The following is a 14,247-nucleotide window of genomic DNA, read 5'->3' on the forward strand; positions in this document are numbered from 1 at the left end:
GATTAGTGTGTTCATTGTTTTATGCAACAGAGTATCTCTCTCTTTCTCTCTCTCTCTCCCAAACCTACAAAGTGAAGACGTCCTCACAATATGTAGAAGAGAATATACAGTGGAGTCATGTTAATCTGGACACTTTGGTTCCAAGCAAAATCGTCCGGATAACTGAATCACATATTTTTATCTTTACATAAGTAACCAATATGCTTACTTTATTGATGCATAGTGAATTAAACACATTCTATCATTGGATTTAACCATTTGCATTAGTAAATAAATCATGATAATGTTAGGTGGTGTGTGATGATATGTCAGTTAGATAGGCAAATACACTGCACACGAGTATCCATAATGTTCAATGCATTTTAACGTTTTGTAGTAAAAAATGACCGTCCAGATCCGGAACACAAATTTCTGGATTAATGATGCAAAATAAAGTATAAAAATTCCGTTCCTTAGAAAAATCGTCTGGAAGGTGAAGCATCTGGATTAATGGCGTCCGGATAACCCAGGCTCCACTGTACACATATTTTATTCTCTCTCTCCCTCCCCCCCCCCCCTCTCTCTCTCTCATTGAAATAAATAGAGTTTCTGGTTTTGATGGAATAAGTATCATTTGTCAGTTATACTTATAAATTATAGATATGATGCCCAGTGTTATAGATATGATGCCCAGTGTTAGTGTCTTTAAAACACGGCTCAGCAGCCATCCCAATTTTCCGAGACAACTTGGGAACAGATAAAGCAGTATTTTGGGACACAACTCTCCAAAGCGTCTGGGTGAAAAATCTTGGAAGAATGATGTAGCTCAATACTAGTGAGTTGAAATACCTTGGCTACAAGCCTTGTTGACTCCAGCTACTGAAGAAGTCAATGTCATTCCATTTGATGTGGGGCCACACTTCATACCTCACCAGCCAGGACAAAGGTCTCTAGGGAGTTTTGTGATCACGAGCAATTATATCCCTTGGATTGGAATTTACTATCATTATTACTCTTAATAGCAAATTTGAACCCAGTTAGTATAATATTGCCAGTGTGATATATGTAAAACTTATACAGTACCTATTTTGATGCGCATTTCGACAAATAATGTCTCTTCAGTGATGCTCAACCGAAATGTTTGAAATCCGAAATAACAATGAAGTTTTAGAGTTATTATAGGGAAATCATGGGAATTAGAATAATATTTATTGAATGGTCCAGTGGAGTGGGTGTACATGGGCTTTGACTACTTGAGAGGTTACATTTTACCCAATCTGACTAAAGTACAGACCTATATATATAATAATATATGTCTGTACTTTAGTCAGATTGCATTTTACCTATATTATGTGGAGTGGGTGTACATGGGCTTTGACTACTTGAGAGGTTACATTTTACCTATACTATGTGGAGTGGGTGTGCATGGGCTTTGACTACTTGAGAGGTTACATTTTACCTATATTATGTGGAGTGGGTGTGCATGGGCTTTGACTACTTGAGAGGTTACATTTTACCTATATTATGTGGAGTGGGTGTACATGGGCTTTGACTACTTGAGAGGTTACATTTTACCTATATTATGTGGAGTGGGTGTGCATGGGCTTTGACTACTTGAGAGGTTACATTTTACCTATATTATGTGGAGTGGGTGTACATGGGCTTTGACTACTTGAGAGGTTACATTTTACCTATATTATGTGGAGTGGGTGTACATGGGCTTTGACTACTTGAGAGGAAAACGTGACCAGTGTGGCCCATAGGCCACTTTTCTTATTTTTTTGATTAGTAGAGTTATTTCTGTGCGAACGCTAGACCAATGGCCAGATGCTTAACCTTACAAATAAAAGTGGTCGATTGGTAACGTTAAACTCCTGTGGTTCGAGGAACGTGAAATGTACTATAGGAGAATAACGTAGTCTCTCTTGTACTTAATGTGTTTAGAAAACAGTTTTCTCAGGAGCAACAGTGCTACAATTTGTCAGGAGCAACAGTGCTACCATTTGTCAGGAGCAACAGTGCTACAATTTGTCAGGAGCAACAGTGCTACAATTTGTCAGGAGCAACAGTGCTACAATTCGTCAGGAGCAACAGTGCTACCATTTGTCAGGAGCAACATTGCTACAATTTGTCAGGAGCAACATTGCTACAATTTGTCAGGGGCAACAGTGCTACAATTTGTCAAGGTAATGTGCAAGCATTGTTGTATTCAGTATGTCTCATTACTCCCCATTGATGGAGGTTTTAATCACTCCCGTAATTAAGATAAATTCGGACGAGTTCGTTTGGATTATGGGGTCAAAGTGCACTTGCAGTGATGGTCCAAGTTGTTCTTGTAGACTCTAACCTCTTCAAAGGAAACTGAATCGTAGAAATTATGTGTATTGTAGTAGTTTTGCCAAAATGGATCATAACTATTTTATAAGTCATATATCTTAGTCTTTCTGTGTGACATGATATAGGCGAGCAGTGTTGCCCATGGGCCTCGTTTTGAAAGATTGTCGAATGTCCATCATATATCAAACACAACATCGCTCCGGTTTAATATTATGATAATAGTGTTAAAGCAAAGCGATTTTGGTGATTAAAATTATTTCTTCTGCACGCTGATAATTTGTTATACATCTCATCTGAGAAAATGTCGGTCGTGTGGGGACGTCACCAGGTGCAGATAAAGTGTCACAAATTTCAATTTCTGCAAGGCGTATGGAGCGCCAAATTAACATAAACTCAAATAATTGAAGATATCTTCAATTATTTGAAGATATCATCAATTCAATTATTGCTCTCTTTAATTGAATTAATGCGTGCATTAAATCAATTATTGCTCTCGTCAAATGAATTAATGCGCGCTTCAATTCAATTGATGAGAGCATCAATTTCGTAGAAATATTGCTGCAATAATTGATTTAGAGCTCGGTATAAATAATTTGATGATCTCTTTAATTCAACTGAAGATATCTTTAATTATTTACAATGCTTTTGTATAAGGAATTAATGCGCGCATCAATTCTTTTAAAGAGAGCAACAATTCAATTAAAGAAATCATTAATTCAATTGTGGATATGTTGATTTGAAGATATTTCTAATTATTTAGTTGCTCTCTCTAAAAGAATTATTGCTCTCTTAAAATGAATTAAAGATATCCTTAAATTGAAGAGAGCAACAATTGAATTAATGCGCGCATTAAATCCATTATTGCTCTCATCGAATGAATTAATGCGCGCATCAGTTCAAGTATTGCTCTCATCAATTGATTTAAAGCGCGCATTACATCAATTATTGCTCTCTTCAATTGAATTGTAGCGCGCATCAATTCAATTGTTGATATCATTAATTCCTTTGAAGAGATCATTAATTCAATTAAAGTGCGCATCAATTCAGAAGAAAAATTAATGATATCATCAATTCATTTAATGCGCGCAATAATTCAGAATTGAAGATATCATTAATTATTTGAAGAGATCTTTAATTAAATTGCTGCGCGCATCAAATGAATTGATGATATCTTCAAATAATTGAAGATACATGTATCTTCAATTATTTGAGTTTATGTTAATTTGGCGCTCCATAAAGGCGCCATGAAGTACCGTGACACGAGACCGCCGTTTAATTTCAAGTTCACGTCCAAATGCCAAGTGCATTGTGTTGAACGCCTTAGACTTGACGATAATATCGCTTGCGTTCAATTAATTGAATATTGTTTAACACCCCGCTTGAGAATTTTTCACTCATATGGAGACATCACCACTGCCGGTGAAGGGCTGCAAAACTTGGGTCTAATACTCGGCGCTTATGGCCATTAAGCAGGGAGGGATCTTTATCGTGCCACACCTCGGATTCGAATTTACTATTAAATAGTACTCTTACACTTGACGTGGTGCAAGAATTGACAAGCGTCCCAGTTAACCAAGTGTTACGTTATATAGCAACCGGTTGCTGGAATAAATTCTCTACAAGAGTGAAAACAAGTATAGGCTAAAACTGTTCTGATTTTTTTTATTTGTGGTTGCTTACGTCATAAAGATTCATTACTCCTATTGCCATGGAACAAAAATTACTCTCTGCAAGAATAACGCTATAGTGTACAATGCATCAAACGTTCTTATTTCCAGCATCCAGATTCTCTCTTTGCTGTTCATCTGATAGATTTGACAAGGGTATAAATTTCTCTAATCTGTCCATCTCTCTGTGCGCCATCTCGATCTGTTTCAGGACTCGAACTTCGTGTCTTTTCTCCTTGGCACGTGACTGTCTCTCCTCTTGCATTCTCTCTTGGTTTTCTGCATGAAATATTTTTTATAAATGATAATGATGATGAAATCGATAAATCAACATTATGCTATGATTTTCACTATTCGGTTTTAAAGAGATGATTACCTCGCCATTCTTCAAAGTTATCCTCCTTTTGGTTGTTAACGAACAGAAACTGTGGAGTCCTAGATTTCCCCGGCCCCGTGGTTTCGAAAGTCACATCAAATGTCACTCCCCCTTTCGCATCTACTACCGTGGACTGTTGCACTGTTCCATACGCCTCTGTCTCGTCCCTCTCGGATACACCCACTTTGTTACGTTTAGCTAAGCAGCTTTGAATGAGACCCATGATCTTTTTGCTTGTGTTTCTCACAAACGTTGCCAACATCTGTGACATCATAATCAGAGATGTGAATGATTATGACGTCAACATTTCATTGATTCTGGTTGACGTCATAACTTCCTATTCTCATGTTTGGTAGAATCTTTTAACCCTATGAATAAATGATCTATTTAAAGAGGAAATATGCATTGGGTATGTATTCATTGGGGTCGTGGACATATGTAGTACCAAATTAACATAAACTCAAATGAAAATACCTGCATCGGATTTCCTTTGCGCGCGGCATTAATTCACTAATGCTGGGATATGATGCGTGCATCAATTTAATTCTTGCTCTCGTCAATATTCAATTGATGCGCCCATCAATGTGGTGAAATTATTACTCGCAAAATTGCATTTGGAGCTCGGTATAAATGATTTGACGATCTCTTTAATTTAATTGAAGATATCTTTAATTATCTACAATGCTGCCTAAAATATATGAATTCAAGAAGAATTGGTGCGCGCATCAATTCTTTTAAAGAGAACAACGATTCAATTAAAGAGATCATTAATTCAATTGTGGATATGTTGAAATGAAGATATCTCTAACCAGCAATTCAAATGAAGAAAACAATAAATCAATTATTGCGATTCTTAAGTGATTGGTGCGCACATTATTTGAATTATTACTCTCTTCAATTTCATTGTAGCACGCATCAATTCAATTGCTGATATCATCAATTCAGTCAATGAAGAGAGCAACAGTTCGATTATAGCACTCATCAATTCAGCAGAATAATTAATGCTATATCAGCAATTCAATCAATGCGCGCAGTAATTCAGAATTGAAGATATCAAAGATTATTTGAAGAGATCATTAATTGAATTGTTGCGCGTTTTAAGACTGTGGAGGATGGAATGGTAGGAAGGGGTAGAGATGACTCCCATTTTTAATAATGTTTGAAGATGCACTGTATCATCAATCCATTTGATGCGCGCAACATTTCAATTAATTAATTGAATTGTTGATGACATTAATTATTCTATAATTGAATTGTTGCTGTCTTCAAATGAATTGATAATATCAAAAATTGAATTGATCAATGCGTGATACAATGAAATTGAAGAAAGCAATGATTCAATAATTATAATGTCACTGTGCGCATCAATTCATTAATGCTTGCAATAATTAGATATACATGTACAGTATCTTCGATTCATATAAAACGATCATCAAATCATTTATAAATACTTTTGATTCTGCCAGACATGGATAGGAAGTTATGACGTCAACCAGAATCAATGAAATGTTGACGTCATAATCATTCACATCTCTGATTATGATGTCACAGATGTTGGCAACGTTTGTGAGAAACACAAGCAAAAAGATCATGGGTCTCATTCAAAGCTGCTTAGCTAAACGTAACAAAGTGGGTGTATCCGAGACGGACGAGACAGAGGCGTATGGAACAGTGCAACAGTCCACGGTAGTAGATGCGAAAGGGGGAGTGACATTTGATGTGACTTTCGAAACCACGGGGCCGGGGAAATCTAGGACTCCACAGTTTCTGTTCGTTAACAATCAAAAGGAGGATAACTTTGAAGAATGGCGAGGTAATCATCTCTTTAAAACCGAATAGTGAAAATCATAGCATAATGTTGATTTATTAATTTCATCATCATTATCATTTATAAAAAAAATATTTCATGCAGAAAACCAAGAGAGAATGCAAGAGGAGAAACAGTCACGTGCCAAGGAGAAAAGACACGAGGTTCGAGTCCTGAAACAGATCGAGATGGCGCACAGAGAGATGGACAGATTAGAGAAATTTATACCCTTGTCAAATCTATCAGATGAACAGCAAAGAGAGAATCTGGATGCTGGAAATAAGAACGTTTGATGCATTGTACACTATAGCGTTATTCTTGCAGAGAGTAATTTTTGTTCCATGGCAATAGGAGTAATGAATCTTTATGATGTAAGCAACCACAAATAAAAAACAAAAAATCAGAACGTTTTCTGGTATCGTTCTTTTCAATATCGTAAAAAATTATTCCAGCAGTCGGTAGCTGCAGAACTGTAGCTCTCTAAAAAAATATTTTGACATAATATCTCTGTTATATTAAAATATTTTTTTCAGAGAGCTACAGTTCTGCAGCTAAGCAATCAGTTACTATATAACGTAGTGGTTAGGAGGCTCATGCTTCACAACGCGCCAGTTTTTTTTTTTTATTTTCAGTTCTTGTGCCAACAATATCACTTGGGCACAGAGGCTTCTTATCCATTTGTTCCCGATCGAGATATTTATATATATATTGAGAACAAAATGGATAAGAAGCCCCTGTGGCTTGGGTTCGAATTTACTATATATTAAAGAGTCATGGTACTTTTTTTTCAATATGCGTCAAATCTAAGGCGTTCAACATAATGCACTTGGCATTTGGATATGTCACACAGAAAGACTAAGATATATGACTTATAAAATAGTTATGATCTATTTTGGCAAAACTACAATATATACACATAATATCTGTACCGCCGCGGTAGTCTAGAGCTAGTACGTTCGCCCCGCATGCAGGAGGTCGGTTCGAATCCCGGTCGCGACAGACCGAATTAAGTCGTTAAAACAGGTAGTGACAGTTCCATCGCCAAACGCTCGGCATCAGGTGCAATAGTCCTTGGAGATGACCTTAAAGGGTTTAAACGGATGTCTTATGTCACAGTTGGTGTTGCATGCTAAAAAAAACTTCACTGCCCTTACCAAAATATAAGCCCTCTGGCACACAGTTGCTGCAAATTTGCCGCAACTAGTTGCGGCACATTTGCCGCAAGTATACTTTTCGTATGCAAATTTTTCCTCTGGCACACAGTTTGTGGCACACACTTGCTGCACACTTCTGGCACAGTGTGCGGCATATTTGCCGCAAGTATACTTTTCGTATGCAAATTTTTCCTCTGGCACACAGTTTGCAGCAAACTTGCGGCACACTTCTGGCACACAGTGTGCGGCATATTTGCCGCAAGTATACTTTTCGTATGCAAATTTTTCCTCTAGCACACAGTTTGCGGCAAACTTGCGGCACGCTCTTGCTGCACACTTCTGGCACACAGTTTGCGGCAAACTTGCGGCACACTTTTGGCACTATCTGCTTGAAATTAAGGGATCCTATATAAACTGTCATATTACAAAACAAAAACACAATAATAATTCAATTAATATAATTTCAAGAACAATGACATATCAAGTAATTAACATATTCAAAAATACTAATTAAAAAAAAGAGAGATTCAAAAACAGAAATGACCAGGTTCTTGTAAAATATGTTATCTATCATAGGAACAACAGTAGAAACATACTGGAAAAATGACAAATTAAATGTAGAATTTTTCAACAACAAAAAAAAAAAGAGAGAAACATTTTTAAAATGTTAGATGTAAATCTTCAATGTTTTTATAACATCTATAATGTACAGGGTTTGGAAAATGTTAAGTAAAAGATGAGTTGGTTACATAAAGTACCATGCTTAAAAAATGACCAAGTTCAACTTCACCATGCACATGTAAATTTTTCAAAGAATGCCTGATCACTTCCGAAAAGACACATGCACATTTACAATGCTTCCATAACAGCTGTTCAAGGTCTGAAGAATGTCAAATAAATGCTGTAAGAGGAGTTGATTACAAAAAATAGGTACCAACTATTCAGGAAATGCTTTATAAAAATGACAAAGTTCAACTAAATGTAATTTTTTTGAAAAAAGTCTGATCACTTTCAAAAAGACACATGCACATCTTCAATGTGTCCATAACTACTGTACAAAGTTTGAGGAATATCAATTTAGACGTGCACGAGTTGATCACACAAAATAGGTACCATCTATTCAAGAAATGCATAAAAAAATAACAAGTTCAACTACACGTAATTAAAAAAAAAAAAAAGTCTAATCATTTTCAAAAAGACACATGCACATCTTCAATGTGTTCATAACAACTGTACAAATTTTAAGGAATGTCAAGTTAGAGGTGCATGAAGATTTGATTACACAAAATAGTTACCATCTATTCAAGAAATGCTTTAAAATGACTTAAGTTCAACTACATGTACATTTTTTTTTTTAAAATGTCTGATCACTTTCAAAAACACATATGCACATCTTCAATGTATTCATAACAACTGTACACAGTTTGAGGAATGTCAAATTAGAGGTATACGAGGAGTTGATTACACAAAATAGATACTGTCGATTAAAGAAATGCTTAAAAAATGAGGAAGTTTAACTACATGTAAATTTTTCAAAAAATGTCTGATCACTTTCAAAAAGGTACACGCACATCTTCGATGTATCCCTAACAACTGTACAAAGTTTGAGGAACATCAAGTGAGAGGTGTGAAAGGAGTTGATTACACAAAGTAGGTACTATTACAGGGACGCTATTGTCGCTTGCCCACCAGTCATTCAGCATTTTATAAACTGTTTGCACATTGTGCAACCCGACCAAAAATATAAAATATAATTATAACAAGATGTGAGAGAAAACTTAAAGAAACTGCAACAGCTTCTAATCCACAAATATTGCATTGTGCAATGTTAAAAAGTTCTCGGTGAAGTCCCACCCTGGCCATGAGAGTACATTTTATTTGGAAACTGCTGCATAAAGAATTTCTTTCAAGATCGAAGAGAAAAATATCAACCCACTGTGGCACTTTTCTGGCCTAAGGTCAGGTTGTGATTTAAATAGATTTGTGAATTTTGGCCGTTTTAGATCAATCAAGTCAAATGAAAGTTTTAAAAAAATAAAATCCTTATTAAACTAGCAAGTGCTATACAAATGATGCTATAAATGATAGAATTGTATATACAATTAAGACAAAGGAGTTGACATAATCTTAAGGACATGTAATTAAAAAGGAGGTCTATCATTTGCATAACATGACTATGTGCATTGTGCATCAATATAAACAGGTTTCAGCAACATTTGCAGACAAGAATGAAATATATTCAAAATTCACACATGTGAACTATGCACTTTTCCTCAGAAAAATCTGGAGACAATCTACATGAATTTTAAAGTCAGTACTTTTGAGTACTGTGAAGGACTTTATATTCTGATAAATTAATACAGACTTGTGGGCCCTTATTAGGGAGAACACTGTAAACATTTACACAAGTTTCTCCATCATAGAGGTCAGAATGGGAGAATAATAGGACTATCTCCATGCTGTCTGCGCCTTAGAATCAAAAACATGATTGAATTCTGGACCTTCTTCTAATCTTCCACTTGTTCAGTACTTGGTCATCACAATCACATATTGTCCGCAACAACTCTACTGTCCCATCCATTTGTTGTGATAAACTGTAAATAGTTTTTCGGTTAAGACATGACAGAGTGCCTTTACTCACAAATACATGTAGCAGTGTCATCAGATTCACTTGGCAAGTGTGTATAAATTGAAATGTCATTCTTTTTTTAAAACTAAATAACACTAAGTAACTTCATTAGTGATTTATACACATTAATCCAGGCCTGCATGTTGGAACTCTCAGATATGGCAAGTTGAAGACAGCCTATCAACACACCATCACAACTTCTGTATCTTCACGACTATCATGAAATATATTCTGAAAAAGATATAAAATTGTAAATAATTACGAGATACCATTGGCCGTCCTATATACAAGTTTGCAAGGCGTCTAACATAGGAGGAATCATTCAGGGGTGTGTACATGTAATTACCGTCGCCCGACACCTGGGGCCACCGATTTTCAAAGCCGAGAAATAATCAATGTTGCTTTATAGCCCATTGGGCTAATAAATGCAATATTTGATGTACAACTGTTAATATCATGCTGACCAGACTTTACGTACAAATTAACTTTATTGCCAAGACAAGATCTTCAATCCATTTTAATAACGTATATGCATTGATGGAGTGACAAAATTGAGATTCTGGAGGTCACATCCCTGATCATAATGCAGTTTAACTTTTCTAACTGGACATCTGGGTTCAAATCATAAGCATTTGAATAAAAAAAATAATCAACCATTCATTAAAAAACACCATTTACTGAATAAACTATTCAGTTTTGAAAATATAACCCGAGTAGAAAGTAAACAAAAAATAGCATAATTATTACGGAAATAGGCCTAATTATTTGTTTGTTTTTCGGCCTTTTCCCCTCTCTCTCCATTTTTTTTAAAGTGCCTATATGGTCCTGTCCAAATGTATAAGAAAAAAAAAATCCGCGATGGCTACGATAATGCAACTAGAAGGAGTATAATCTATTTTCATACAAAGGAAATTTAAAAAAAAAAAAAATTCCACATAATTTCAAAGAATTGAATGAAGAATGTAAATTTATAAACGTAAACACTGACTTAAGATTTGACGCAACAACATACAATGTCATAGCGATGGTCAGTTTCGTTTTGAACAATATATTACAGAGTTTATAACTATAAGATACACAGTAAATCACTTACTCAATGATTGGAAGATTCTCCTCAGAATATCTGCATCAACTCCTGTTCTCGATTCATGTTCAAGATGTTTACCGGTATAACATCATGGCGTCTGTTGATATCAACTTTCGCGCTCAGCATATAATATTGAGTGAATCCCACACCCGACGCATTGAACCCGATCTCTATTTGCGATGCATAGAACCGTAAAGCTCCATGAAGACCTACTTTGGTATACAGCTTAGATTATTCTAACTTAGTATCAATTAGCATTCCACACACCAGAATAACGTACCTGGATAAATTATACGATATAAAGGTGAATTTTTACCACTCTCATTTGATTAATTTCAACTCACAAATCCAGTATCTGAATTGTAATCAATGTTCAGATATACATGTAAATAAAGAAAAGAAATCTCTCTCTCTCTCTCTCTCTCTCTCTCTCTCTCTCTCTCTCCATTGATTTAGATATAGATATTTTTTCTTCACTTTTTTTTTTCTAATTAGATTAAAATTCAGATAACTGTGCACTTACATCTTATTTTAAAGGGGCATTAGCTGTGAAAGTGATGACAACCATTTTCTTTTTTTCAAAATCTCGAGATGATATTGAAATACATATTGATGACTAATAAGAACATTTATTTTTTATTATGTACAAAAACAAGAGAATTGACCCTAATAAAACTACGTTAGATAACCGCTTTTAATGTAAAGAAATATATACGGAAGATGTATTCACTGCACCCAAATCAAATCATTTCTCAAATAAAAACAAAAACAGCATTTACATTTTGCTGACAGCATGCAAAGGTAACTAAAGAATAATTATACTGTCTTGCAAGACAATAATATTCAATCACCAAAATCACATATTCATTTAGAGGTTAAAAGGTGTTTGAAATAATTAAATACAAGTGTAATTATTACTTTAATATATAATAACTATTATAGGGCAACTTTCATTGAATTCAATATTTGGTGACAAAATGACCGCTAATTCCCATTAATAAGACAAGAAGATGGAAGGGGTACGCAAGAAATGTTGCATATATGTTCTATTATAGAAAATGTTGTGATGGATATATTGAAATGGCTCTTTTATTCTAATTATTCAAGAAAAGTCGTGAACTTTGGTGTCCTTGCTGTTTCAGTTCTAAAATTTTAAGGAAAAAGTTGTGAACTTCCGGCACACGATTCTGAATACCAAAGAAAAAATTGTGGTGCACTTCTGGCACACAGTTTTGATTCTGAATACTAAAGAAAAAGTTGTGGTGCACTTCTGGCACACAGTTTTGATTCTGAATACCAAAGAAAAAGTTGTGGTGCACTTCTGGCACACTGTTTCATTTAGGAAAAGTTGTGGCGCACTTCTGGCACACTGTGCCACTAGTGGCACACTGTGTGCTGCTAGTGGCACACTGTATGCCGCTAGCGGCATTAGCTGCACACTTCTGGCAAACAGCTCTGGCACACTGATTTGTTTGCCGCAAACTTGCGGCAAATTTGCAGCAAACTTTACATTTTGGTAAGGGTGCTCAATGGCCGTAAGCGCCGAGCATAGGCCTAAATTTGAAGCCGTTCACCGCTCTTGGTGACGTATCCATATGAGTGAAAAATTCTCGAGAGAGACGTAAAACAAGATACAACAATATATACACATAATATCTGAGTTTCAGTTTCCTTTGAAGAAGTTAAGAAAGTCTACAAGAACAACTTCAATCTTCACCGTAAGTTTATTTTGACCCCATGCAAATCCAAACAAATTTGTCCGAATTTATCTTACAGGAGTGATCACACGGGTAAACGCGTTATCGGCTATTCGGTTTTCGGACATTCGGTTCAATGAGGTTGTATGTTTGGGAAACATAGGGTAAGTTCTTGCGTGGTTTTTATTGATAAAGACACATTCTATGCAGTGGTAATTGTAATACTACTTAGGTATATGATCATCCTTTCAACAGCTAAAAGCGCACTTCAAAACACTTCCCATTTAAGAGATTAACAGCACTCACAATAGAAATTTCGTTATGTGTTCTGTAAAAATCTACCAAAAATGTGATACTAGAGCAGTAAAGAATTCTAAGGGATATTCATTTGCATTTTTAGTCTAAGATAATCCTTTAGAAAATGATAGATCCAAATAAACTTACAGTATGAGAACAGTAGAGTTTATTAAAAACATCGGGTGAGATGAAAACATGTTATTGGCAATAAGGTAAATGTTATCGGAAACCTTTTCAGTATATGTTATCCGAAATAAGGTTTCCATCAAGTTTGAACATACCCTATACAGCATTAACATAACACTAAATTGGTGTTTTAGTGATAGAAAATTCGTGAAACTCGTGTTGTCAAGTGTCCGGAACGAAGTAATAGAGACTTATAGTATTTGTATTTGCGTTGCGTCATCCTCATCTGCTGGGTAATGAGTTGATGGCTTTAGTTTTTCTGGTGACAATTTGCTTGATTGATTGTATGGTGTTTAACGTCCCTCTCGAGAATGTTTCACTCATGTGGAGACGTTACCACTGCCGGTGAAGGGCTGTAAAATTTAGGCCTATGTTCGGCGCTTACGGCCTTTGAGCAGGGAGGGATCTCTGTCGTGCCACATCTGCTGTGACACGGGACCTCGGTTTAAGCGGTCTCATCCGAAGGACCGCCCTGTGAGCAGGAGGTACTAAGGACCTACTTTAACCCGGAACCCCACGGACAATTGGTATATGTGTGATTAACTGTCAGTCAAAATAGTAAGCTAGTAGTACATGTAAGGTATGGGACATTTATACTGGGAAAAGGGAGCTTGGACTGATGTCAAGTTATAAAATGATCGAGTAAAAAAAACCTTTTTCTTTCTTCTAAAAATGTGAAGTTTTGAAAACATTTCAAAAATCTAAGCTCTCATTGAGTCCGAGTGTATATTTTGTTTCAGTTACCATGGATGATTTCACGTGCTAATACTGTAGCCTATCGACATGTCATTTCGAATAATAGTAGAACATTGTACTGATAACCATCCCAATAGTAGAACATTGTACCGATAACCATCCCAATAGTAGAACATTGTACAGATAACCACCCCAATAGTAGAACATTTTAACATTGTACCGATAACCGTCCCAATAGTAGAACATTGTACCGATAACCATCCCAATAGTAGAACATTGTACAGATAACCATCTCAATAGTAGAACATCGTACCGATAACCGCCCCAATACTAGA

General features: G+C 35.7%; 2 protein-coding genes and 1 long non-coding RNA gene across 4 annotated transcripts; 1 reads left to right on the plus strand and 2 right to left on the minus strand.

The window, feature by feature from the left end:
* Window positions 1–3,982: 3,982 nt before the first annotated feature.
* Window positions 3,983–4,630, minus strand: LOC125683906 (uncharacterized). Its single transcript, XM_048925443.2, has 2 exons — window positions 4,360–4,630; window positions 3,983–4,262 (listed from the first exon to the last, which is right to left on the minus strand). Exons 1-2 carry the CDS (start codon window positions 4,628–4,630, stop codon window positions 4,075–4,077), a joined length of 459 nt encoding a protein of 152 aa, XP_048781400.2. The 3' UTR covers window positions 3,983–4,074.
* Window positions 4,631–5,901: 1,271 nt separating this feature from the next.
* LOC130047019 (uncharacterized) lies at window positions 5,902–6,527 on the plus strand. Its single transcript, XM_056141134.1, has 2 exons — window positions 5,902–6,172; window positions 6,272–6,527. Exons 1-2 carry the CDS (start codon window positions 5,902–5,904, stop codon window positions 6,457–6,459), a joined length of 459 nt encoding a protein of 152 aa, XP_055997109.1. The 3' UTR covers window positions 6,460–6,527.
* A 1,236-nt stretch (window positions 6,528–7,763) lies between these two features.
* Window positions 7,764–11,615, minus strand: LOC130047051 (uncharacterized). 2 transcript variants are annotated; one of them, XR_008796114.1, is made up of 3 exons: window positions 11,043–11,467; window positions 10,072–10,180; window positions 7,764–9,914 (listed from the first exon to the last, which is right to left on the minus strand). It is a non-coding gene; the product is annotated as an uncharacterized LOC130047051 (long non-coding RNA). The 2 variants fall into 2 exon arrangements; XR_008796113.1 differs by having other exon boundaries at window positions 7,764–10,180; window positions 11,043–11,615.
* Between the last annotated feature and the right edge of the window lie 2,632 nt (window positions 11,616–14,247).

Source organism: Ostrea edulis, chromosome 6 (genome assembly GCF_947568905.1).
Source record: "Ostrea edulis chromosome 6, xbOstEdul1.1, whole genome shotgun sequence".
NCBI classification, from domain to species: domain Eukaryota; kingdom Metazoa; phylum Mollusca; class Bivalvia; order Ostreida; family Ostreidae; genus Ostrea; species Ostrea edulis.

Excerpts from the sequence above, each read along its gene's own strand:
- LOC125683906 (XM_048925443.2), bottom strand. The coding sequence starts at position 4,630 with ATGTCACAGATGTTGGCAACGTTTGTGAGAAACACAAGCAAAAAGATC. Across the intron at positions 4,263-4,359 it reads TAACTTTGAAGAATGGCGAG|AAAACCAAGAGAGAATGCAA; the intron begins GTAATCATCTCT and ends TATTTCATGCAG.
- LOC130047019 (XM_056141134.1), top strand. The coding sequence starts at position 5,902 with ATGTCACAGATGTTGGCAACGTTTGTGAGAAACACAAGCAAAAAGATC. Across the intron at positions 6,173-6,271 it reads TAACTTTGAAGAATGGCGAG|AAAACCAAGAGAGAATGCAA; the intron begins GTAATCATCTCT and ends TATTTCATGCAG.